This window comes from Brienomyrus brachyistius, chromosome 3, assembly GCF_023856365.1.
Source record: "Brienomyrus brachyistius isolate T26 chromosome 3, BBRACH_0.4, whole genome shotgun sequence".
NCBI lineage: Eukaryota > Metazoa > Chordata > Actinopteri > Osteoglossiformes > Mormyridae > Brienomyrus > Brienomyrus brachyistius.
Window position 1 is genome coordinate 29202533 of NC_064535.1, and position 23941 is coordinate 29226473.

At 47.5% G+C, this 23941-nt stretch overlaps 1 protein-coding gene across 1 annotated transcript in view; it reads right to left on the reverse strand.

Annotated features, from left to right (window-relative positions):
- LOC125738138 (CUGBP Elav-like family member 2) overlaps positions 1-21426 on the reverse strand; it is a 72022-nt gene extending 50596 nt beyond the window's left edge. The window contains 1 exon segment of the mRNA XM_049006817.1: positions 21254-21426. Within this exon segment, the coding sequence (XP_048862774.1) occupies positions 21254-21384 (131 nt within the window). The 5' untranslated portion in view covers positions 21385-21426.
- Between the last annotated feature and the right edge of the window lie 2515 nt (positions 21427-23941).

Genomic DNA, 23941 nt, shown 5'->3' on the forward strand with positions numbered 1-23941 from the left:
CTCTGACGGGGCCTGTGGATGATGGCGTGATCACCAGCATTTTTTTGATCAGGCCTAATACCACCCGGTAACCAAGTGTCCGTTCATAATTACGTGAGCAGGTTAGTGGGGGTGTATTTTAGTTAGTTTAGCTTAACTTGCTGTTTTCCCAGAATTCCCAAAAACTACGAAACATGGAACAGGGCAATAAGTGTCTCAGAGCAGGTGGGTTGCTGCAAAATGATGCACCAGGATGACTGACGGTAACTCATCACTCATGAGAGTGCTCTCTAAAAATATATATTACTTAACATTTTTTATTAATCATCTATACAATCTTCAAATTCCTCATCCTGATCAGTCACAGGGTTATAAAATCATTATCAATAAAAAAAAAATAAAAATCCCACAGACTCAATCTGTGACCTCTGACCCAACCCCAGCCGCCACACTGATATCCCGTCGGCTGGACCAGACAGTCACCAGAACGGAAAACCAGCCAGACGTCCAGGAAGACCAGCACCGGTACCACGGTTCAGGGAAACAAAGAGGCAGCAGCCGGCGTCACCCAGACCTCCCAGAACATACGGGCCCATCTGTTCCCTCAGACTTCCCCCGGCTAGCCAAGGCAGAGCTACGGCCCTGTGACATGACGGGTCTCCGGCTTAACCACGGCCTCCCTGACAATCGGTAACGCCTCTGTAACCGTAGCGACACCCTTCATAAACAGGAAGTAAAGCATGAGGATGGGGCATGAACAGTGTCCTGGGTGACACACTTCACACAAATGTGCCATGTATGTCTGTGTATGTCACAAAATAAAACTTGATTAATCCAAATGTTTAACAAGAAAGGAAACAGGTCTGGGTAAGAACAAGACGACGGTGAATGGATGAGGGATCTCCCAACCAAAAACGGACTCCCTTAAATCACCAGGGTATAACCACCGAGCTTAGATACTAATCAGGATTTGGGGGTTTTAACATGAGTTTTAACTCGGTTCCATCAATTCCAACATTCCATTTTTGTTAGCTGTATATCCTTTACTGGGTCGCGGTGAAGCTGGAGACTGTCCCAGAATGCACAGGGCACTGGACAGGATACCAGTCTATACCCTGGACAAGATGCCAGTCTATCACAGGGGAAAAGGCAGCGGGCACTTTGGACAGGATGCCAGTCCATAACAAAGGACATACCACCTTCCTTACCTAAATGTTTTGGTGGGTGTTTTTGCAGATGGTGCAGAATCTCATATGCCGAAACCACACCCACCTCATATGCCGAAACCACACCCACCTCATATGCCAAAACCTGATTGATGGCAATTTTGCACAGAATCTTCTAAATACTGTAAATACTGTTGCACTTTACGTCATTGTGTCCTACTTCAACTGCCCTGTGTGCCTTTAATTGCCCTCCTCATACACCAAAACCTTATTCACCACCTCATCTACATACAACATCTAGTACCCTAAGACCTTAAGAAGTTCTGTGACTGTGAAGAGCACAGATGTAAAATGAACAACATTTTAAAAAAAGGAACATGTAAGGAATGTACCTGCAGTCTCCCAGGATGCCCAAGGTAGAGCTGGGTGGCATGACCAAAAATTTACATCACGGTATTTTTCAAAGTTATATCGGTGTCACGGTATACGACGGTATTTTTCTTAAAGTATCACTGGCATTTACCCACATTTTACAGGACACATTTTTGTATTGTTCCCACATTAACTATATTATTTTATTAGCCATCGTGCCTATCTGCTACCTTAATGATAACAGATGGCTAGCTACTTGACATTAGATAACGGCTAATTTCAAGGTGTGCGTCGGCCAAATTAACATTTTTCATAAGCATTTAATAGTTCAGTGCTGCTGGAACACGAGCTTTACTGATCGGGATGCCGGTCTTTAAGATGTTTTGCCAGGTTTGATGTGCTACTTGACTTTGTCGCCACAACTTTGGAGCACTGTTTGCATAGAGGCTTAGACATATTTTCCATGCTCGTCTGAAAAATACTTCCAAACGGCACTTTTTTTTATACTAAAGCAGTTTGCGAAGTGCCTTCAACTGCAGCGTATGCCATGTCGGCCAACTCGGTATGTGTGTGTTAACCAGCGCCAAAGCGTTCAGTGGCTATTGAGAGGAGGGGAGGTGCTGCGAGTGTGTGCGCATGTGCGTGCGTGCGTGCATGCGCACCTGCGCTATAGCGGTGCTCTGTGAAGTGTGGCGAATGAGGCAAAAGCCGCACTGTTGGTATCAATAATGGTGAAAATGAGTATCTAATCAGATACTAATTTTTTATATCGATCAGTACCTCAGAATCGATTTTTTAACAACCCCAGTCTCTCATTATTTTCAACTCCAGCGTCAGCTATATCTTCCATTTCTGATCATTTCAGTTTCCAGCTGCAGCACTTTCCTAACGTTGAGTGGGTTATTTAAACCAGTATTGTGGTATAAGAAAAATTCATATCATAACAATAATAAAAGCCATTTTTCAGTATGAACCAGTATACCACCCAGTACTAGCCCAAGGCCAGCTTAACTCCACCCAACTCCTCCATATAAAACACAGCAACTAAGGTCAATAATCTCAGTCCAGACCTGTCACCCAGTGAAAACATTTGGTGCATCATTAAATGAAAAGCATGGCAAAGGAGACCCCAAACTACTGAACAAATCCTATATCAGGCAAGAATGGGACATTTCACTTTCAAAACTCCAGCAACTGGTCTCCTCAGTTCCTAAACGTGTACAGAGTGTTAGAAGAGGTGATGCAACAGTGGTGAACATGCCCCTGTGCCAACTTATTTTATAATTGTATGTGAAATATTGGTTTATATGCTTGGAAATCATTTCCTTCTGTATTTATTTACATTTTACACAGGGTCCCAACTTTTTTGGAAATGGGGTTGTACGCAGAATATTCCGTAGGAATGCTGTCTTCGTCATTGTTAAGAGTCAACATTAACTCGAGCACACCAAATAAAACAAAGATACCATAATGTGCATAGTGCATGTATTATACACAAGCCTGTTCTGGGTTGATTAAGGGGGATGCTATGTAAATGTATACAAGGAGCACAAATATTCAGACACGCCAAGACCTGCTAAATTCAGCTGAGCCTTGAAATAAAGACACACACACACACACACACACACACACACACACACACACACACACACACACACACACACATAGCGGCAATGTACAATCCCAAAAACAACGTACTATCCCATGACATTTCAGGAGGCAGGTTTACGAACTGTGGCTCACCGACTATACAAGGTGACCAATCGAGACACCTAACACATCTGAAACAGATCCTGACACTGACCAATCACGTGTGTGAACACACACCATGAGCACCACTCCCTAAGGACCTTGAGGTTTCTCAGTCTTGGGCCCAGAAGGGTGAGGACAGGCGGTACGATTTTGGGAAGGATGTGGGAATAGGGTTGGCAGACTGCGGCGGAATCAACGCGGGGGCAGAATCAGCGAGATTCTTCCCAGCCCAAGGTGGAAACATTAACTGAGCGAAGCTGGAATTAATGGCGCAGAAACGGTGCTGCTGGGTGCCGGCAATGGAGGCAGGATGCCAGAATGGCTGTATTGAGCGACTGCTCGTTTGCGCAGATAATACAGAAAACATGGCACATTGTGATGGCACATTGGCTCGATAAGTCTGGGGGGCAGAGGGAGGGTCTGTCAGGTCTGTCGGAAGAGGCCCACCTGGGCTGGAAGGGATTAGCGAGGCTGCGGGGAGCGGTGCGCTAATCAAGTCAGAACAATCGCACGCAAACACATAAAATTATTTTTTTTTCTGGAGGGATGCAGGTGTTCGGTGTAAATAAGTGTAATCACAGGAAGAGAATGTGATCGGGAGGGGGGTGCCTGGAAAACAGAGGGGTGCAGGGGAGTGAGTCGTGGAGGGGGGGGTCACACATTAAGGAGCAATGAGGCATTAAGACAAGTGACTTACTCCCCCCACCTACCTAACACACCCAACACACACAAACACTATATTAAGCAAAAAAAAAAAAACAAGTTACCAGTAAAACCACAGTAATTATGGTAACGCATCAGACGTATTCCTAATGGGCCGGGGGGGGCGGCAGTGAACTGGACACCCCGCATAGGAGCACGTAAAGAGGCGTATGATTCTTAATGCTTTTCATCACTGATGGCAGCCCGACTGAAATGAAGCCAAAACACCCAGGTGACCGGGTCAGAGCCTGGGACACCGCTACCAGCCAGGCAGAGCCACCTGACCCCTCCCTCCCTACGAACCCCCCCACCACCACCACCACTGCCAAATGACAGCCATCGGCCACACCCCCATCCTCACACACTGTCCCTTGTTGGCCTGATGGCCATTTCCCAAAACGGGCAGGTAAAAAGTTTCAAGTTTTCAAAGTTTCATTTGTCACATGCAGTCAAAGTCACACAACACACAGGGAAATGCTTGTTTTGGCAGTTTCACCGAAGAGAAGCAGCAGCACAGGAAATGACATCATTAGTTGGGTAGGTGGCGGGGGGGGGGGGGTGTTCCATAATTCTCTGTAACAGATTGACTTGATCTGAGACGTTTCCATATTTCAGAGTCTCTGAGGGAGGGGTGAGGGGAAGAGGGGGCCGTTCTGCATATGAAAGGCCTCGTCTCGCCTCCTGTACGTCAGCGCTGCCGGTCTCTCAGCCCCAGCGATTACCCTGCTGATGTAACTGGCGCTGGCAGCGAGCGCAATAGCTGCACCTGTCAGCCAGCGAGGCTGGGAACACACACCCGGTCACACACTCCCTCCGTGGGAAGGGGCACCACCCTTAGGTGATTCAAGGTTGGCGTTCAGCCCCGATTTAGATCCCCCCCCCGTAAATCTCCAAGCCAACAGTATTTAGTCATGTGACTGCCCACCAGCCTAACACAGGGCAGCTGCAGCCCGCGCCGATCTCCAGGTCGGTAACCAGGCGTACATGAAGGTGGTGTAGGGTGGTGATATTCCACAAAACCATGGGAGCGTTTACAAGCCTGAAACAGAACCATCAGCGGAAGATAAGGGATCCGTATGATCAGCCTCTCGAGACAGAATGGCTCCTTGGCTTGCAGATTAGATGGGTGGAGTGTTGGGCATGTGAAACGAGTGAGCATGGACCCCATCAGGCACTGGTGTGAGAGCCCCTTTGATCTGAGAGGCCGTGGCCACCTTAGATACCAGCCTGAGGCCACAGAACCATGTGCCGTGGGGGCACACTCAGTCACAAAGACCCAACACACCGGGAAAAGCAGAACTTCAAACCGCCACCTTAAGCGACAAGCAAAAGCCAAAAGTGGCCCGTAAGCCAATTCAATTAAAGGATTCTGACCCTTGTAACGAACTGTGTTTCTGTCTTCAAAAAAAACAAACATCAAGCAAAACTTAACAATTTTACAAAAAGAAACTCTTCAGAGGAAATAAGATTTGTTAAGAGAAAGTAACGTAAACGAGAGGAGGGGGGTCATCAATGCTCCGTACCACATGACCCATAGCCGGAAAGTTCCGGGGTGCTGCGAGGGGCCCTGAATCAGGCTTGCGCCCATCCGCGATTCAGGGAGCCCCTCCTGGTAAATTATCAGGTTCACGATGGTACTCTCTCCTCTTTAAAACTTTTAAAAGCGTGTAATTTTCGCTAGGCTAATGTCAAGCGGAAATGGATTTGAAAGGGAATTTAATAACACGTCGTTCTCAGCTACCCTTAGCGGACTGTCAGTGACCTTCAGCTTACAGGGAGTGAAATATTTATCGCAGCAGAGTGTCGGCACCCCTTAAAGGATACCTTAAAGGGGAGGCCACTGAAGGAAGTGTCAGTCAAGTGCAGTCCTCGCGAGACAGCGCGGCGCCCCCTGCGCTCCCACATGTCACTCAGCAATCCATACACCACTCTGCTAAACTACCACATTTAAATAAAGACCACAAAAATCCACTATTTTGGGCCCATTCAACATGAACCAACGGTACAGACCTCCTGGTCTGGGAGAGACCTAAACTGGGGTTCAGATGAGACTGCACCACTTTGGGAACATGGCGGACATCATGACCTCGTGACCGTCACGGTCGAGAAGGCGAGGTGATGGTCAAGGAGCAGTCAGCGCAAATATCTGCAGGTGATCCCTGGAAGGGTCAGTGGGCTAACTAGTGGTTAGGAAAAAGGTCATTGGGTAAGCAAACTATGATTGGTCAGCCTGTGAGAGGGTCAGGTGACCCAGCAATCAAGTGGCAGTCAGGGCACAAATCAGTGATCAGTGGTTTCAAGCTTACACTCTAAGAAAGACGGGATTAATTTATAAAACAACCACTGACTACACTATGGCCGGGTGCGGACATGTAACTTTGGACAGGCCACTTCGGTGTCCAAAATCGCAACCGCTCTCATTTTGTTGTTCAGCTGCAGCTTGCAGCGGCCTGCTGGGCCGCTAATGAATGCGAGAGATAAAGTGAGAGCAAATGCGAACGTGGCTTCGGCCGCCTGCAGCTGGACAGCACCGAGCCGACAAGCCTGGAAGGACGGGAGGGGTTCACCATGGCGACTTCCTGAATAGACGCTCCTAACTGCAGGGGGGTGTACAGGCAATGAACTGACAGGGGCATGATGAGAGTACCAGTCAGGGTCATTAACTAGCCCTCAGACAATGACGGGGGCTGGTCCCCCCCAGAAACCTGAAGTAGGATCTCAAACCGCCGTTGCTCATGCACCCCCTCTGTCACCACCCTGCTATTACCAACATTTCAAACGCTCCTTATACTCATCTTCTCTCTCTCGATGCCAGAAAGTACCGATGTCAAGGATAACAATGTGACCGAGTGGTACGGTTGGGTGTGTTTACTGTCCCCCGACCGCAAACCACTTAAACCACCACCCCACCCACCTTAGAATCTCCCCCAAGCTGCTCCCAGAATAACTTGCCAAATGTGGGATTTCACAAACCTAGGCAAACACACCTCAGCTTGGCTCGGATGCAGGAAGTTGTGGGGGGGGGGGGGGGGGAGAGCCTGGGAAAATGTGTCTGTCTGACGCTTTTCTAAGGAGGACAGGTGATGGTGTGAGACCCTTTAGAACGGGGACTGCGTGGCCCTCAACGGGAAGTGGAAGAAAAAGCCTTAACCAGCACACTGAGGGCCGGCCAAAGTACGAGACCTGAGGGAGACCTCCAGGGAGTCCAGGGCTCCCCAGGGGAAGGCGGGGGCGGCTGGACTGTGCTGGACAGATGACAGAACTCCGGGGAGGGGGGATGCGGGGGGGGCAAGATTTTGCATAAGCAGCACCAGATGTTCCCATTTAAACCCAGCACTGAGGGAGGGCGCCGAATCGGAGGCGGTGGGATGCTGCCGTGGGGGGGGGGCGCCTGGCACTAAGATAAAATCCTGGGGTGGCAACTACTGCTACCTGAGTGGGGTGGGCACAGGGAAAACCGACGGGTGAAGGGCAAAAGGGTGACCCCCACAGCTGGCAATACCCACAGAAGAACCCGGACCCTCCGGGCGGATTTCGGTGAGGCGAGGGTAGGATTCAATCCTGCTTTGCAACCCACCCCCCCTTGAAAAAAAGTCTACAATAAAAATGGCACTGACTTACAGAAAAGCTGCAGGGAAGCTGCACGGTAGACCACCTGCCCCCCCCACACACACACACACACACACCCCCGATGCAGCCTGGGGCACAAGGGGAGGTACCGGGGTCCATTTAACACCGCAGCGATGCGTTTGCGCCGGCCTTGGGATTGTGAGGAACGCGCTACAGACCATTACTTCAGGGGCAGACAGTTACAGAATCGCAACGCCATGGCTGCGGGTTCAAGCCTGGGGGGGACAGAAAGTGGACCGGAATCCTTTCATTACCGCTGGAGAATTTTAGCTTGACCAAAATGTAACAGAAAGCAGATTTATCAAGCACAAGATGCGTGAGATGGTCACCTACCCACCCAGCCACCCAGCCAGCCAGCCATCCCCGACACATCAGGAACACAAAAAAGTGACACATAGTCATGGTTAAAATAAAGTGTCTGCAGAAAGGGGGGAGGGTGTTGTGTGCTCTGACAGCACCTCCCCCTGTAGGTCTCACTGCTGCTGGAGGGCTGTGGCCCACTTTCCAAGGAACACAGGGAGCGAGTACAAATGGGGTTTGGGGGCGAGGGGGGGGGTTCTACTGAAAACGCTGTGGCACATCTGTTAGCAGCTGGAACAAGGCGTTTTATTTAGGTAACACCTGGAATGGGGGGCAGTGTTTCCCACCGGTTTTACAGCTTTGGGGGGGGGGGGGGGGCAGACGGACGCCGACAAGATTCATGGTGATTGTGTTTTTTTTAATGACAGCAGTAAAAAAAAAAAAAAACATATTTTTGTCTGCTTTTCCGGCGAATGACGCGACATATTTTCTGACGTGCTCTCTGTCCGCTGGTGGGAGTGCGCTCACCTGTCTGTGTGCGCGCATGTCTGTGTGCGCGCATGTCTGTGTGCGCGCATGTCTGTGTGCGCGCATGTCTGTGTGCGTGCATCGGGGCGGACCTCCGGCATGCGTGATACAGAGAGCAGAGGAGAACTGTGAGCGCACCACCATGTAGAGACAAAAATGACAAGCTGTTCTTTAAAGAAGATAAATAACATAAGGCTATTTAGTTTAATAAAATTCAATGTATAGACCTGGTCTATAGGAAAGGTAACCTTAAATGACTTCTGTTGTGATCTGCCACTACATAGAAAATTAAATTAAATAGAAATATCTTGACCTTCAAGGGGGGGTGGGAGGTGCGGTTGAGGGGGCTGGGCACCCCCGTAATATGATGGTAGGGGGAACACTGGAGGGGGTGCAGAAACCGATGATCAAAACGGGGCAACATACTAATCAAATCGGGGGGGGTGGGCAGAAAAGGGGTCTAGGGACTGGCTGGGGAGCCCACATAATGTCATGCCAAGAGACCCTCTGTTGCTTCCATAGCCATGAGAACGTGTTGTCGACTATGGGGGAGGGGGGCACCCAGCTTTAATTCTGCCATGGGGGGGGGTCAGAAAGCCTAACCCAAGCTTAAGAACCCCCCCCCCCCACACACACACACACAAGACCACACATAAATACCGTGAGAGAAGAGCACAGGCAGAGATGCATGGGGCTGCGTGCATGCATACATACATAGCCAGACTGGGGGGGAGGGTTAAATTCTGCTGAGGGAGAGTAAATGTAACCTTATGGTCTCAGCGCAGCCCCCACACCACCAGGGGGACCCAGGAAAGGGGTCTGGATTTGACCTTTTCTGGAAACCGCAGACAGGGGCCAAGACCAAAAAGGCGTCGCCCACCGTACTTCAGTCATCGGTGCAGAGACCCCATCTCCGCTTCATTATGTTAAGGAGGGAGGGGCATGGAGGGCACCAGTCCAGCCTCATATTCTCATTTGGATATGAAGCCTTATTCACGTATAATACGCGCATTGAGCATACGCATGCGGAACGAGCTTCTTCAGACACCCCAGGGAAGGGGGGCAGGTGCCGTGTTTACAGGACGTCAGCAGAGCGGAGGTGAGGGGGTGCGTCAATCAGCAACAAAAGCTGCGCGGCAGCCAAAGACATAGGAAGTGTGAGCATAACATAACAGATTTCAAATTCCTTCACAGCGAATGACGTGGGCCTGCCAGAGAGCGAGAGACACTCTGGGGGTGTTAATTGGCTGCCTTCTGATGACAGGAGAAAGGGGACAGCTGGGGGGACCAGGCTATGTTTTGCGGGAGGTGGGACTCGTACAAAACGTACTTCATCAGGCTTAATCACTGGGGCAAACTGTAGGTTTAGACATCTCCTGCAGTAGGATTATGACCCCCCCCCCCCAGGTCCAGGTGACTCATGCTAGGTGGGACTGCATGGGAAGACCCCCTCATACAAAGAATTCAACAGCCTTATACTCAGCTTACAGGTCGACAGAGATGCCTCCTTCATCATTACGCCCCCTACTGGCCAGTAGGTCCCAGTGCAACACCACAGATACACCCCCAAGCAGTGGGAAGTGTGTTGCCATGGAAATGCTGCCTCCGTGGGCCGTACAGCACACACACACACACACACACACACACACACACAGAAACGAGCATGAGGAGTGAGCGGCTTGGTGTCATCCCTAAACCGGAGGATGGAGGGGTCTGGGGGTCCTTCGGGACAAGAGGGCTTTTAAAAATTGTTCTTTTCCAGCCAGATCTAGAGCACAGGGAGGTTAAAGGTTAAGGGCTGCACATCTCCCAGAGAGGCTGTTAAAAACAAAGCGCCCAGAGCCGCAGGACAGGAACAGAGAGGGGAAACGTCTCTCACCATGAACTCCACCCTGCCCCGGTCTCACAGCGCTCAGCACACTCACCAGCAGGGGGCGACGTTAAATGCCGGAATTCTACTAACAAAGCTTCCCTGAATCAGAATCAGAATTCACTTTATTGGCCAGGTACCACTGTAGGAATTATTTTAGGCAGTAGCGCACACATTCCGACACAAAGCGTAAATAGAGAAAAAGAGAATAAGTAGAAATAAAATAAATGGAGTCGTCCAGTGTGCAAGTCCAAGTTCCTCTCCTGGGTTTGCTTGGAGAGACTAAATTTCCACAAAATGACAGACAGAAGACAGAGTACCAAAACATTGTGGCTGTGATTTTGGGGTGACAGAACCACAGCGATCAAGCAAATATCAGGGGAGAGGCAAGAAAAGTCATTCTGAATGGTGAAATTAACATCTAAAAATCTGTAAGAAACCCGTATCAATATGAAGATAAGCAGAAAAACAACAACAGAGAAACAAACGATGCGTGTAACGAGCAAGAGGAGTGGATGGCCTGCTCGGCGGAGTGCGCCATTCCTCCACACTTCCAGGATGCAGTGCGACACCGCGAGCGGCGTTAAGTTGGCCGACGGAGGAGCACCACTTAGACAGAACGGCCCACTTCCTCGTGACGCGTACGAGGACTCGCGTGCCAACACAGCATGGGGGGTGGGGGTTCTCCTTCAAACACCAGCGGTATGTCAGTGAATCTGAGCAACCGGAATGTCAAGCGCAAGAGAGGGTGCTAAAAATAGCCTGAGTGTTACGTGGATACAGGAAGAGAACATGGACCAAGACTGTGTCCAGCCTTAAGCGCTATCAGGGACAGGCAGCACCGAGAGTCAGTCTGTAACACACTGAAAATATGTAAAAGTATGAGCCGGATCTGTGTGTTAGTGCTCGCTTCAGACCAAGCCCGATGCAATGGGTGTGCAATACCAAACCCAAGTCACCTTCCCTACACAATCCTGCCTGGCCTTGAGACCAGTACACTCTATTATCTAGGAGCCAGTATGTCGACACTCTCCAGTGAAATAACGGAATTTTAGAAATGCATGTATTTCAGGCACGTGAAAAAACACTGTCAGAAACTACTTAAAAAATAAATAAACCTAAAACACCACAATGAGGCACTCTTAACACCACGAACAGAAACCTATCTTCATACAGCTGTCGCAGAACGGTTTAATGTTTTAAATGGACTCGTGTAGATTATTGTTAGTGAGGCAAATAGGTCAATTTCAGTGTACAAACTAATCTCACTTTACATTCACAGTTAATGTTGATGTTAGTTAGCTAGCTAAAAAATTGTAGGTTGATCCATACAAACGACCATTGTCAATGCAACTGTTAACTAGTATACAAACATAAACACTAGATGATTAGATGACATCATAAAACATCTTTTGATTGGTCAATTAGATGTCAAATGCTATCAGGAGACAGAGGAGAATGGGCGTATTCCATTGATTGTAAAAAGTGGACCTTTGGATTTCATTGGATAGCGACGATATGCAAGTAAAGAGAAAAGGACCATAATACACCGAACTACAGTGTTTAGGGCGCCATTTAGGGCTTCCTTGTTTTAATTTTTATACAGAAATCCTGTATCATGGGAGAAAAAAGCAGACAGTGGTCCAGGACTCAGTTGCTTATCTGGGGGTCCACACCTCCAGGCAGGGACAGATTATGGGTTGTGTGGGCCCCTGGGCAAAACGTTCGCGAGGGCCCCCCCTCCACCACCACCAGCACCACCACCACAACCACCACAATTCAAGGGCCCTTGGCAGCCAAATGCCCTCCCTATAGGGTCAGGGGCCCTTGTAGGCAGAGGATCAAAGAATGTAGGCCCTCTAAAATAGACAAACGAAAATACATTGTTGATAAGCGTTGCAAATTGTTTTGGGCTAGGGGCCCCACGGGCCCCCTGCACCCCAAGGGCCCCTGGGCAGCGGCCCCGCTGGCCCGGTCCATAATCTGTCCCTGCCTCCAGGTGCTAAGGATTACACACTAAAGCATCCGGTTTAAAAGGCCTCTGCACTGATGTGACTCCATGTTGACACAGATGCGAACATGCCGGCATAACCCACACGCCCACGAACAGCAGGGGGGTGCTTGGGGTCCAACCTGCTAACACCGGTAATATTTTTACAGCTATCCAGCATGCAGATGGCACAAGAAAAAGCGCGAGAATTTATTTTTAAAAAAAAACCCGTCGTCCAACAACACATCAGCACACTGGTCAACGACGTTGCAAGTGGGGTGTTTTATTGATTTTTGAGCCTCGGGGGACCAAACGCACAACTACAGGAGAATCATCTCTCAGTCATAGTGTGAACACTCTGTACCGGTGCGACGTTGTTATTTTTTGACTCGCTCCTTTCTGCGAACATCGCATGACGAGGTGTAATCGATGTGAAAGCTGGGCAAATTTAATATTAGGCCTGTTTAAATAAGTACTGCTTGGGAAACACCCCCAAGCCTCCTTTTGGTTACTTTGAATGATGCGATATAATCCCTGCAAACGTTTAAATGTCAAATTCATTAACAATCTAATTTAATGAATTTAATAATTAATTGTCAATTCTAAGTCTTCTGACCTGGAAAAAGTATAATGCAAAGTAACCTTAATGCTGAAATGCTGCACAGTAATTATGGATTACAAACACATCTGTTTTATTTCATCTACCGAACGACAAGCACACAAATGTATGCAGCCTAGAAACGCAACACAACATACGATATTCTTTTGTTCAAAACGACACATAAGTAAGGTAGATAATACTGGTGGGTATCATGAAGCTGCCAGGGAGCCAAATTACGTGTAAGCGCCGCTGGGCAGAGCTTCCGGCGAGTGAGAATTAACAAGTGCAAGACAGGATTAGAGGCTACCAACCCTGCACTGAACATTCAACTTATAAAACTCACTTTATATGAAAAGCTTCTCCAAGTTTTTCTTTTCTTGAGAATACAGTTTCATTATCATGTGATGAAAAGTTTCATTTGTGTCCTATAAGAAAGGCAACTCTACTGAAATAAGTAACAGTAACTTTTCTTGATCGTGCTTGAGTATACGGTTAGACGCCTAAATTGGGTTGATGTCGAGCTGCGCATGCGCATGATCCGATTTCGGGTATGACACTTGTATTCTGCTAGTCGGCTACAAAAGCGTGTTCTGCCGCGGTTAATTAAAGCGAGCTACTTGCACGGCCGGGCGTGCGATATGTACCAGAGCGCAAATCCTAATTCAGTCAACTAAGATCGTAAATATTGTCCATACATATATAGGCTATACAAAATACTCAAAATACAAAGTGGGTACAGTTTCTGCATGGCGTTACATATGCAACACTAACCAACTAACGCACAGTAATAATACCCGATTTACTGCGATTAGTGCATGAGACAAACACACAAAACAGGGCAAGGTCCATAAAATCCTTCAAAATCCATCTGGAATTAGGTGTAACAGAAACCCGTCAAGAGCGATGGATGTAAATATAAACTGCGGGACGGGAGCCGATTTGTCCAGGACCGACGTTAAGTGACAGTGTAGACCTCTTCACCGGTGTCTCATTTACCCGAGTTGCACAAAAAGAGATTCCGCATGAAAAACATCTCATTCTAAATGGCCGATCCGAAAACAGACGACAAATTCCGCAGCCATCGCAACTGAAGCGTTCTTCTAAATGGTCTTAAAACATCTATTTCTTCAATTTATGGATCTGCCCTACACCGCCCTAGTCTCCGTTACGGCACTCTTATCCGACATGCTACCCAGTCCAGTTTACACAAATTACAATCACACGCACCAAAGCACCGCTTTCGCAGTAATCCCGAAAACAGTGGGAGATGTAGGCTATATACTTACATCCCGTCGTCAGAAACTAACAAACTGCTGTCGATCATCAAATCGGGCAGGAAATCCATGCGGTAAGAAGCGCTCATGTCGCTCCTCCGTGCGCTCGCTCCGAGAGCCACGCAACATGCGCCCCAAGTCAGGCACAGCTGCCGCAAAGACGGAGGCGAACAGGTGCAAAGACACCCCCCCCCCCAAACCGTGGAGCACCACGATCCTGTGGTCGCTAAAATAAATTTGCCATATTCAACACACCCCCCCTCAAATTTCAGCAGAAAGCACCGCGAAGAGCAGTGAGCGTGGCCGGCATCTCACCATATTTTAATATAACGCTCAGCACCTCGCCTGCAGAAATTAAAACTGACGTCGCGTATAGACGCGATCACGGGGATGATTAGATGATGAATATGATGATTATGATTTTAACGAGTCCATTATACTTCCTGCAGAATAGTTTTTTTTTCTTTCAGATAATGATGGCTGGATACTATCTGTGTAAAACACCATAAACTGCCGCGCAGGCTAAATATAACGTGTATGATTTTACAACGTGTGCAGGAAGCTTTCCCAGATAATACTTCTGTGCATATTGTTAAATGTCCCCAGAGCGTTTACATTAGGTTTTAATAGCATAAATTAATAGACTGGGAAAGAATAATTTTTGACGGCCTAAGCCTGCGCAGCTGCCCCTGTTAAACCCCCATCCCCAAAACAAATCACACTCTAGTTTTCCATGTTTTAAGGGGTGGTTAAATAGCGTGGGTGTGGGTCAGCGAGAATGAATCGGGTGTGCACGGACTTGCGTTTCAGAAACATAGCCCCAATCACTCGTTAAAGTGACCTTATAACATCAAGGGAGACTTCGGGAGAGCGATACAAAAAGTAATAAAAAATATGAATAACAGCACCAATAATATCGCAAATTTCTATATTGCGAAAATGATGGAATGCCTATTAATTCAAATTGCAAGCAAAAACAAATCAGATATGGTAACGTTTCTGCATCGGATCCCTTAGATCTAACGTCTTCTGCCGTTAATCCCTTAAATTTACAGCCCTCTTGTAACTCGTGATTACGGCCAGATACTTTTAGTAACACCCCCTTAATAGCCACAGTAACCTTTAACGCCTTGCCACCATCCGGGGGCTGTAATTCCTCGCGATCGCTTACATATAGGTGTCCAGGAGAAGGCGCTTCGATCGCGGCCCGGCCGGGCGTTATGTTCCCCAAAGAACCGAGGCTCCTACATAGCTGATCACATTTATTTTCATACTTCGCTTGAGTTATAGTTAATTGATCCGAAGTACATTCAAAAGACTTTCGAGCAAAGGCCCCTTTTGTTTTCCATTAGTTGAAGTTAGTGAGTATTTGGTTAACGACGAATAAATTGATATTACATTTCAGCGAAAGGGTTATTCATGGACATGCTGGTCGTTACTGTGTGTAATTGTATAAGTCACGCTTTGCCACGTCGGCATTTCCGGAGTTTTAAATTCCTTTCAAAGTAAATAAACTGCACCGATATACAAGCTTCTCTTGCTAGTGTTCACCCTCCCCGGTCTTCTTATAATTACTGTAGTGATCATGCATCATCCTAATCATACTTCGTGTATCCACACAATTTCTCTCGCAAAAAATTAAGGACAACCATAAGTATATTCTCAGCAGAAGATAATTATTAGTTATTCAATATAAAACCTGTGTGCGAACAATACAGGAGCCCTATCCAGGCGCTATCTGTCAGAAAGTGTTAAACGAATCGCTCGAGCGGAAGGGATACTAAAATTCTCCTTCTCCCACCGTAACGGTGATTAAATAAAGCAGAGAAGCGTCGCACTGACTCCATGATCTCTGCTGTAAAGTGGGGTTCCTGTCCGGGTCACGGATCACGCTGCTGACTTTTTTAATGTTGCAGATACAGTGAGACGGGACGGGGAGGGGGACTGGGAAAGAGTCCCCTCGGTGCTGGAGCAGGGACTGTGGCAGCTTGGTGTGAACCAGGTGAGCTTAAACCTGATACTACCGAACCTGAAACGCCTTTTCCCGCCAACGTTTGTTGCGGGATTTTATTTTTAGCGTGATTTCCGCTTTGAAATGGAGCTTTCTACATACACAGCCTGGTGACAAACATGTCGCTTGAATTTTCGGTTATGTGAAATCTTTATTTTTTTAAGAATGCCCATGTAACAGACATAATTTTATGAGCCAACTTTTTGCTCAATTATGTATAAGGGTTTGACTATATATTGACTTGCAAATTTTTTTAAGGATTTCATAAACACCTCCTACATTGTATATATTGCCTCAGTGACATTTACAGTTATTAAAAATATCTTACACTTATTTTCTCAGATTTAAAATATGAATATGTAAAAATAGTTATAAATGATTTAGAAATAATGTTTGCCCTTTAATTTCAGGTTATGGATGTTACGGATAAAAAAAAAACGGTGTTTTAAAAGTATAAAAAGTTGTGGAGAGTTACTTCCTAAGTCATAGTTCAGAGTTAGAAAAGGCTGTTGAAATGACGATAGTATCGCCACATTCTATAAGTTACAAATTATTTGCATTTAAGTTAAAGTTTTTTCCACACAGTTCATTTAACTGTGTCATTGGTGTTACATGATTTTATTTTTGTTGTAAAATAAAGTTTAACAAAAAAAAGTATTTAATGGTATATTGCATTTAGTGTGATTAATGACTGATGTCAACATGCTATTGATGCCATCTCCGAAAATGCATCTTTTACGGGAATTTGTGATTGGTGCTGTTGACTTTAGTGTTACATCATTTGCTTGTAACACCAAAGACAACTAACAGGAGTTAAAATTAAGGCTAATGAGCATTATAGGAAAGTTAGAGATAAGCTAATCGAATTGCATGCTTTTAGAAAAGGGTACAAAATATATCCTGGGGGAACTTAACCTTTCTCATGCACTTATTTAAAAACGTATTCATCTATTTATTTATTCATTAATTTATCTACAGCTAGCATTACGCTAACACAGATACATGCCTCGCAATGTGATAGAAACCTGTTATTTTGAGCACATGGAGACATTTTATCATTCCGCACAACAAGAATCTCAGTTTTATAAAAATCTATGACCGCAATCAAAAAACTATAAATGCCTAAAGTCTTGTATTTTTGTTTGGTTACTTATGGTTAAGGTTAGGGTTGGGTAGGGGTTACGGTCACCATGTTGGGATTGGGGTTATGCCCATAGAAATGAATGGAGAGTCCCCACAAAGATACATGTCCCTAATCTGTGTGTGGGTGTGTTTGCTAACAACATGCAGTTTCCTACACTGCAGGACAGGCTCGGTGCTCTACCCTGCATGGAATTTCTGGTTATGGGTCAGAATTAAAGCAGCAGTTTCCCATAATTTAGGGAACAACAAAGAAAGCGCATCTGGCCAGTTGCTTAAGAGGAGCATGATAAAATATTTCGCTTATCTCTTTAGAACGCGGTCACAAGCCTGTCTCAGCTTAATTGGTCCACCCCCTTCCAGGGTGCGAGCACACAAGATGCAACGTCTATGCCGACAATGCAGCCTTACACCAGAAGGTTCGTGTACACGGGGGGGGGATTTCAGTGCTTTTATGGTGCCCGACGCCATCACCCGTTATTAATTTTGCTTTCCAGTGCTGTGGTCAAACCCGCGAGACACACGCACTCCGACTGAGGGCCAAGGCAGGTTCGGGTTTGTGAAGCACAGTGCCGCTTTCCATCACTTCCTGTTCTGTTTGCTGCCCGTTCGTTAAAAGGGTGCTTTTAAAAACGTTCTCTCTTTCCAGCTGTACCTTTCTCTCATTTCAGTCGCACCCTGGAAATGCAAGTGGCTCTCCCTGCCCCCTCTGGCACATTTCCATTTCAAATTCCAGAAATTATGATCCCCTGCATCCTCCTTCCGACCACCCCCCCCCCCCCCCCCCGGAGAATTCCCAGGTTACCCAACCTAAGATAGCAGGACGCTGGAGACGGCTCACAACTTGCACCCCACGGCCGCTAATTAACCTCCCCAGGTTGGGAAATTAGTGTCGAGCCACTACTGAGAGGACGGAAGAACAGTCTGGGATGCTGGTGTGTGTGTGGCTCAGTGGGTTAGGATGCTAAGCCTGAAATCGGAAGGTTGCCAGTTTAATTCCCGTGTCCGGTAAGGTCCTTAACTCCAATACCTGTTTTCTCTACTGTACACCATTTTGGATGCATTTGCCAAATAAATTTGTTAAATGTACGTGCCATGATTCCAAAAATGAGCTTCAGCAGAAGTGGGAACCATGTTCTACTTCCGGTCTACCACTCAGCCGGAAGAGCAGACAAACTACCCTGTGGGATGGGGCTTTTATAGCCCATTTTCAGATATGACAACGACCACCACACCAACTCACACACTTCATCACGGCGACAATCCATCTCAGGCACTAATTAGAGCCTGCAAATTGTGGAGAGCTCCCAGAAGGGCACCCGGCGTTTGTCCAAGGCTCCTGGCCTCTCCCTGTTCCCGGAGCGCAAAAATGGCGAGTGGATTAAGACCTCATCTTCATCAAGTGGGCTCCCGGGGAAGGCTATCATCCGGCTCCTCTCGCCACACCCCCACCTGATCCCAGATCAGTCCTCCGAGTTCTCCCACGGCGGTCTCTACTTAACAACAAGGACCCGGAGACAGCGGGGAGTCGAGATAAAAGCCGGCGATCGAGCCTGGCGATACCGCCATTGGCAGTACAAGCTGCCGTCATCGCATGGTTACTTAGCGGAAGTATGTTACCCGCCGAAACCTCTATAGCTCATGATTTCATATTTTTATCTAACAGAAGCAATTTAGGTGAAGTGCCCTTTCTGACGGTATGAGATCAAGGCCAGCGCTCTGATCTAACCCTGTCACAAATTCAATTCCGTAACTGCCATGCTAAGCGCTACCTTTCATAAATCATCACTTCTAGACACGGCACAGATTATTTTTAACACTAGTTATCACTTTATTTTTCATGCTATCGCTTAACAGCGTTAGTTACTGTCCCACTTGTGCACACTTCGCTGCTTTCCAATCAGTCATCCTGCGAAGATTTGGCTAAATCTACTTGATAAGCATTTACTGGGACAGGACCGTGTATAGCATTAGATTGAGCCAAAGTGAATTTATATTTTTGGCTCACCAGGGCGGCGCTGTTACGCAGTGTGACTTGTAAGTTCACCACTCCTGAACTTGTACCACTTTATGCAATTTTGTGTTTGCAGAAGAGTTTTGTTGGGATTACCAACTGGAGTAGGAACATACAATCTCCTGGCTCAGGCTATTAACCATCTCAGCTCCTGCAGGTCAAAGACACAAATACGCAAATGCAGAGTGAACAGGAAGAGCAAAGAGGAACCTATATACAAATACACACAAATACACACTACAGAAATACACACATTTGTATTTTGGCTTCCCCATGTCTTGCTGCGAGATCCCCGTTAGTTACATGTTCCCCAGTCCTGTTTCCTACATTAAACCCGCTATTCACCCCGATCTCTGCCTGTCTTGCCTGCAACTTGCCAGTCTGCCCGCATGACCGCCTGTCTGCTCAGCCTGGTCGTGACAGTGTGTGTGTGTGTGTATATATATATGTACTGTAAAACAAATTCTGGCAAGCTGGACAAATGAACTGTTACATATGATAAATGCTATAAAGGAACAAAAAACTGATTAGTATCACATTACCAATCTGTAGGACCACATAACCAGACCTGAGATACTTAAATTAGCCCTAAGAGAAGAGACTTAATTTATAAGATGAAATTGCTCAACCAGGCATGCAGACACAGATCATGAATGTTGATAACGCTGTGTGTATACCTAATATTCACCACCTCCGTCACTAGTAACTACATACATGTAGGAATGAGTGGGAGGGACGTCCTGCCCATAATGTAGACTTAATGCCTAACAATGCAACTGTGATGCGTTATATTACATCATATGTGACTACGATGAAGTGACATCATACCGAATTTAAGGCCTTTTTACAGGTTTCAAAAGTGTAATTCGGGAGAAATACAAACATCTCAAGGCTCACTGATTTGTGGCGTTGTGCTGATGTTAGACCGACATAAGTTTAATTCAGTTTTTTGTAATTTAATCAAAGAAGTGCACTGACAGAAGGTATGGTGCCACAGTAATAAAGAAATAGTGAGGTTTACAATAAGTGTGAAGCTTTAATAAGAAATTAATATAGTGAAACCAGCCGGAAATCTGAGATTTAAAGCAGCAGACCTAATCCGCGATACTTCGGATGACATATTAAGCGGATGGTGTGATAAGCAGGAGGCGTAAACGTTTTGTTTATCATGGGCTACATAAAAACAAATCCGGTGAAATGGTCTTAACGATACACAAAAGCACTTCATTTCCATAATCGCTAACGGTGGGGGGGGGGGCTGGGTGTGGAGGGGGGCAGGAGCGAGAGAAGGCAGCCGAGGTGAGCGGCAGTGCCGGGGTGTCCGACAGCGCTATTGTTGGCCTGTCCCATTGTGGGAGTGAGGAGGCATTCAGCATCCCAGTTCCCGCCCCCCCCCCACACACACACACACACACACACACACACACGAGCACATGCACGCCCCAAGCGCCTGGGAACCAGAATCAAAACAAAAGCAGACATCTCTCGGGTAGCAGGGCGTCCATTTCGCACGTTAGTCCGGGCGTCTGTTAAAGGTACGGCACATTAATGCGAACGAGAGCGGATTACAGTGGGGGGGAGGGGGGGCTAATACAGAACCCCCCCCCCCCCCCCATCTCCAGCACCTTTGTTATACATGTATTACAGTCCCACCAACAGATACGGGGGCCCAAAGGTAAACTCCACGCCCCCACCCCCCCGCCTGACACTTTGCGCCCCCCCAGCATCCCATTGTTTTTGTTGCTGTTTTGTGGGCTGCATGTTTGCTGGTATGGGGGGCAGTGGGCTTCCCGGAACGGGACAGCGAGGCACAGCGATGCGCAAGCCGGGCCGGCCGCTCCGTAAACACCCCTGCATCCCGTCCCCACCCACGCAGCGGTCCCGGGCCTGGTGGCGAAGGCCCTGGCTAGCGGTGGCGGTGTACCTCAGAGCGAGCTCCTCGGTCCTCCCGGCGATGGCGACGGAGGCGGGACAGTGCACGGCTTCCCCGCGGCCTCCCTGCACAAAGCCCAGCTCCGAGGGGCTGCAATGCTCCAACATCGCCGCTGCGCTCATACCTCCCAGCAAACAGCCGCTCTTCCGCCCTCTCGTGCAGTCAGCCTCTCTCCCCCTCCCTCTCTCTCTCTCCCTCCTCTTGCACCTTCCCCTGTCACTCCCCCCCCCCCCCAACACCCCACCCCCACCCTGTCCCTCCCTCCCTCTCCCCCACCCCTCAGTGTGAAGCTGCTCAGCACTGGGCCCCTTCTGACTCAACCAGCTGAAATAATCCCCTCTGACAGCTCACGTTGTCCGGGGCAGATCCTACGCTAATGCTCCGTGCCGCCCAGCCTGTGCTTCGGGCTCCGGGAACAGAGCGGTCACCGTGTCTGCAGAACCGCGGGATGGGCTACAGCCTGCCACTATTTTTAGAAACAGAAAACGGGTTTATTTATACCGCTGGACTTAAACGCGGCGAATCGAGCAGTGTAGACTTTACATTTATCGTTAGAATATTATTTTTTTAATTGATTTTTATTGTTAGACAAAAATATGGCAAATATAATGGCCAATTTATATTATTTTCAGTATAATGGGAAATGAAATGGTGGGAAATTTGTTTTTATTGATAAGCAAAACAATAGAAGATTTTTTTTTTATCTTATTGCCAGACAAACACACAAAAATGAAGACGATGGTTTACAGGTATAGACTAACATAAGAATGGGATGGGATTGGGTTTACTCTTACTCTTAAACAGTGGTTCTCAAACTCGGTCCTCAGGCCCCACTGCCCTGCTTGTTTTCCAGCTATCCCTACCCCCCACACACTGCTGATTACCTGGATCAGGTGTGTTCAGTCAATCAGAAGCTGAAAGACAGCTGGGGCAGGGATAGCTGGAAAACAAGCAGGGCAGTAGGTCCGGACCGAGTTTGAGAACTACTGCTCTAAAATGAGGGGAAAGAGGCAGGACATGATTTAATTCTGCCCAAACAAAGCAAAGGGGTGATAAAATGCACATTCTGATTCCCTTTTCTTCCCAAAACACCATCAAGGGGATGGGATACGCCATTTATTTACACCCTTGAGCTCATATGGATAGTAAAGTGAGGGGATGGGCTTGAAGTTATGATTTCCGGCAGGTGATTTCAACAAAACATGGGAAGTTTTTATGCTGTTTTTGAATCACCATCAGTCCCAAAACTGGCGTAGAGATCGGCTCTACTGATGCGATCAGGAGGGCTGACTCTTCAAAAACAGAAAAGTAGAAGCCTTCCCTCCATCTTTATGCCGTTATACTTCTCGATAAAATCATTTTTCATCAGGATAGGATAGAAAAAAAAAAAAAACGTGATAGGATCTTTGTGTGTGTGGGTCCGTTGATCACACCTGCTGTTGTGGTGACAATCCCACAAGAGAAACACCACACTTTTCCAACCGTCTTTTTAACTTAACTACACTACTAACTAACAACACGTCTAGAAGGTTTTGCTTGTTCTGAGTATTCATCTCTATTTAACGTTTGCTGCTTTTGGTTACATTATATGAAAACGGGAATCAATAGCAAGCCTCCAGGACTGAGTGTGACTGTATGTTAACTCGCATACACACGTACTTTGCATGTAGGTGTGGCTGCAATCCCTCGGTTGGTTTAAAGACGTCTTCCCTGCCAGGTTGTAGTAATTAAATGTTGCTTGCGACCCTCAACAAAACGGTTTGTTTACCAGTATGGTAGCCATCTGCTGCCCATCATAACACGAAACAGCTCTCGAGTTTAAAGCACGTTTCATAAATCACCGCGGACAGATAATCCTAATCGCCACTCCGTCTCCGGGCAAGGATGCTAACGCATTAATGTGCCAGTGACCCCGAACGGAGAGCCGAGAAGGCTGACGAGGGTGAGAACCAGATGGAAAGGAGCCAGCAGACCTTTACGGAGACAACCAGGCATAGAGCGGTGTTGTAAAGGCGAACGGCGGCGAACTAAGTGCACTGAGGGTGGGAGAGTGGGTCCAAGCGGCACCGTGAAGCCCTGACCCTATTCTCACACGGCGGGGGCCACTCAGACCCTGGCAGCTCGGGGACGTGAGAGGCTCTGCATCCTCACCATGATGCCCGTGTTTGCTCAGCGCATTCTGGGGCATTTCACAGGTCGAGGATCCATAATGCACCGTTACAATTCCAAGAACCACCATTTCTGACCAGAATGGCTCAGGGCTCCAGCAGCGGCGACCCACGTGAAATTCATTATCAGGACTGACTCCCCCCACGTGCGGATGGACTTTCGCAGAATGCGGCCACATCTTCCGTAGCTCTGAACGCCTCCCCGCGTGACCTCCATCAACCTGCTGATCTAGCCTCCTTCCTCACCTGCCCATCCGTAACCCTAAAGCTGTGACTCAAGCATTTTAATGATGAATCTGCAGATCGGTGACGTCCGAAATCAAGCTCTCTAACCACTATGCCCCATAGCTGCCTAAATGCTCAACCCGGGTTCATCCGACCGGCCTCCACTGGTACTTGCAGTACTGGGGTGGGCAGTCTAATGATCACTAGGCCAGCAGTATAGATAATATATTTTCTTGGCTATTGTAATTGAATTACAGCTCAAATTCTCAAATCACAGCTGGTATTA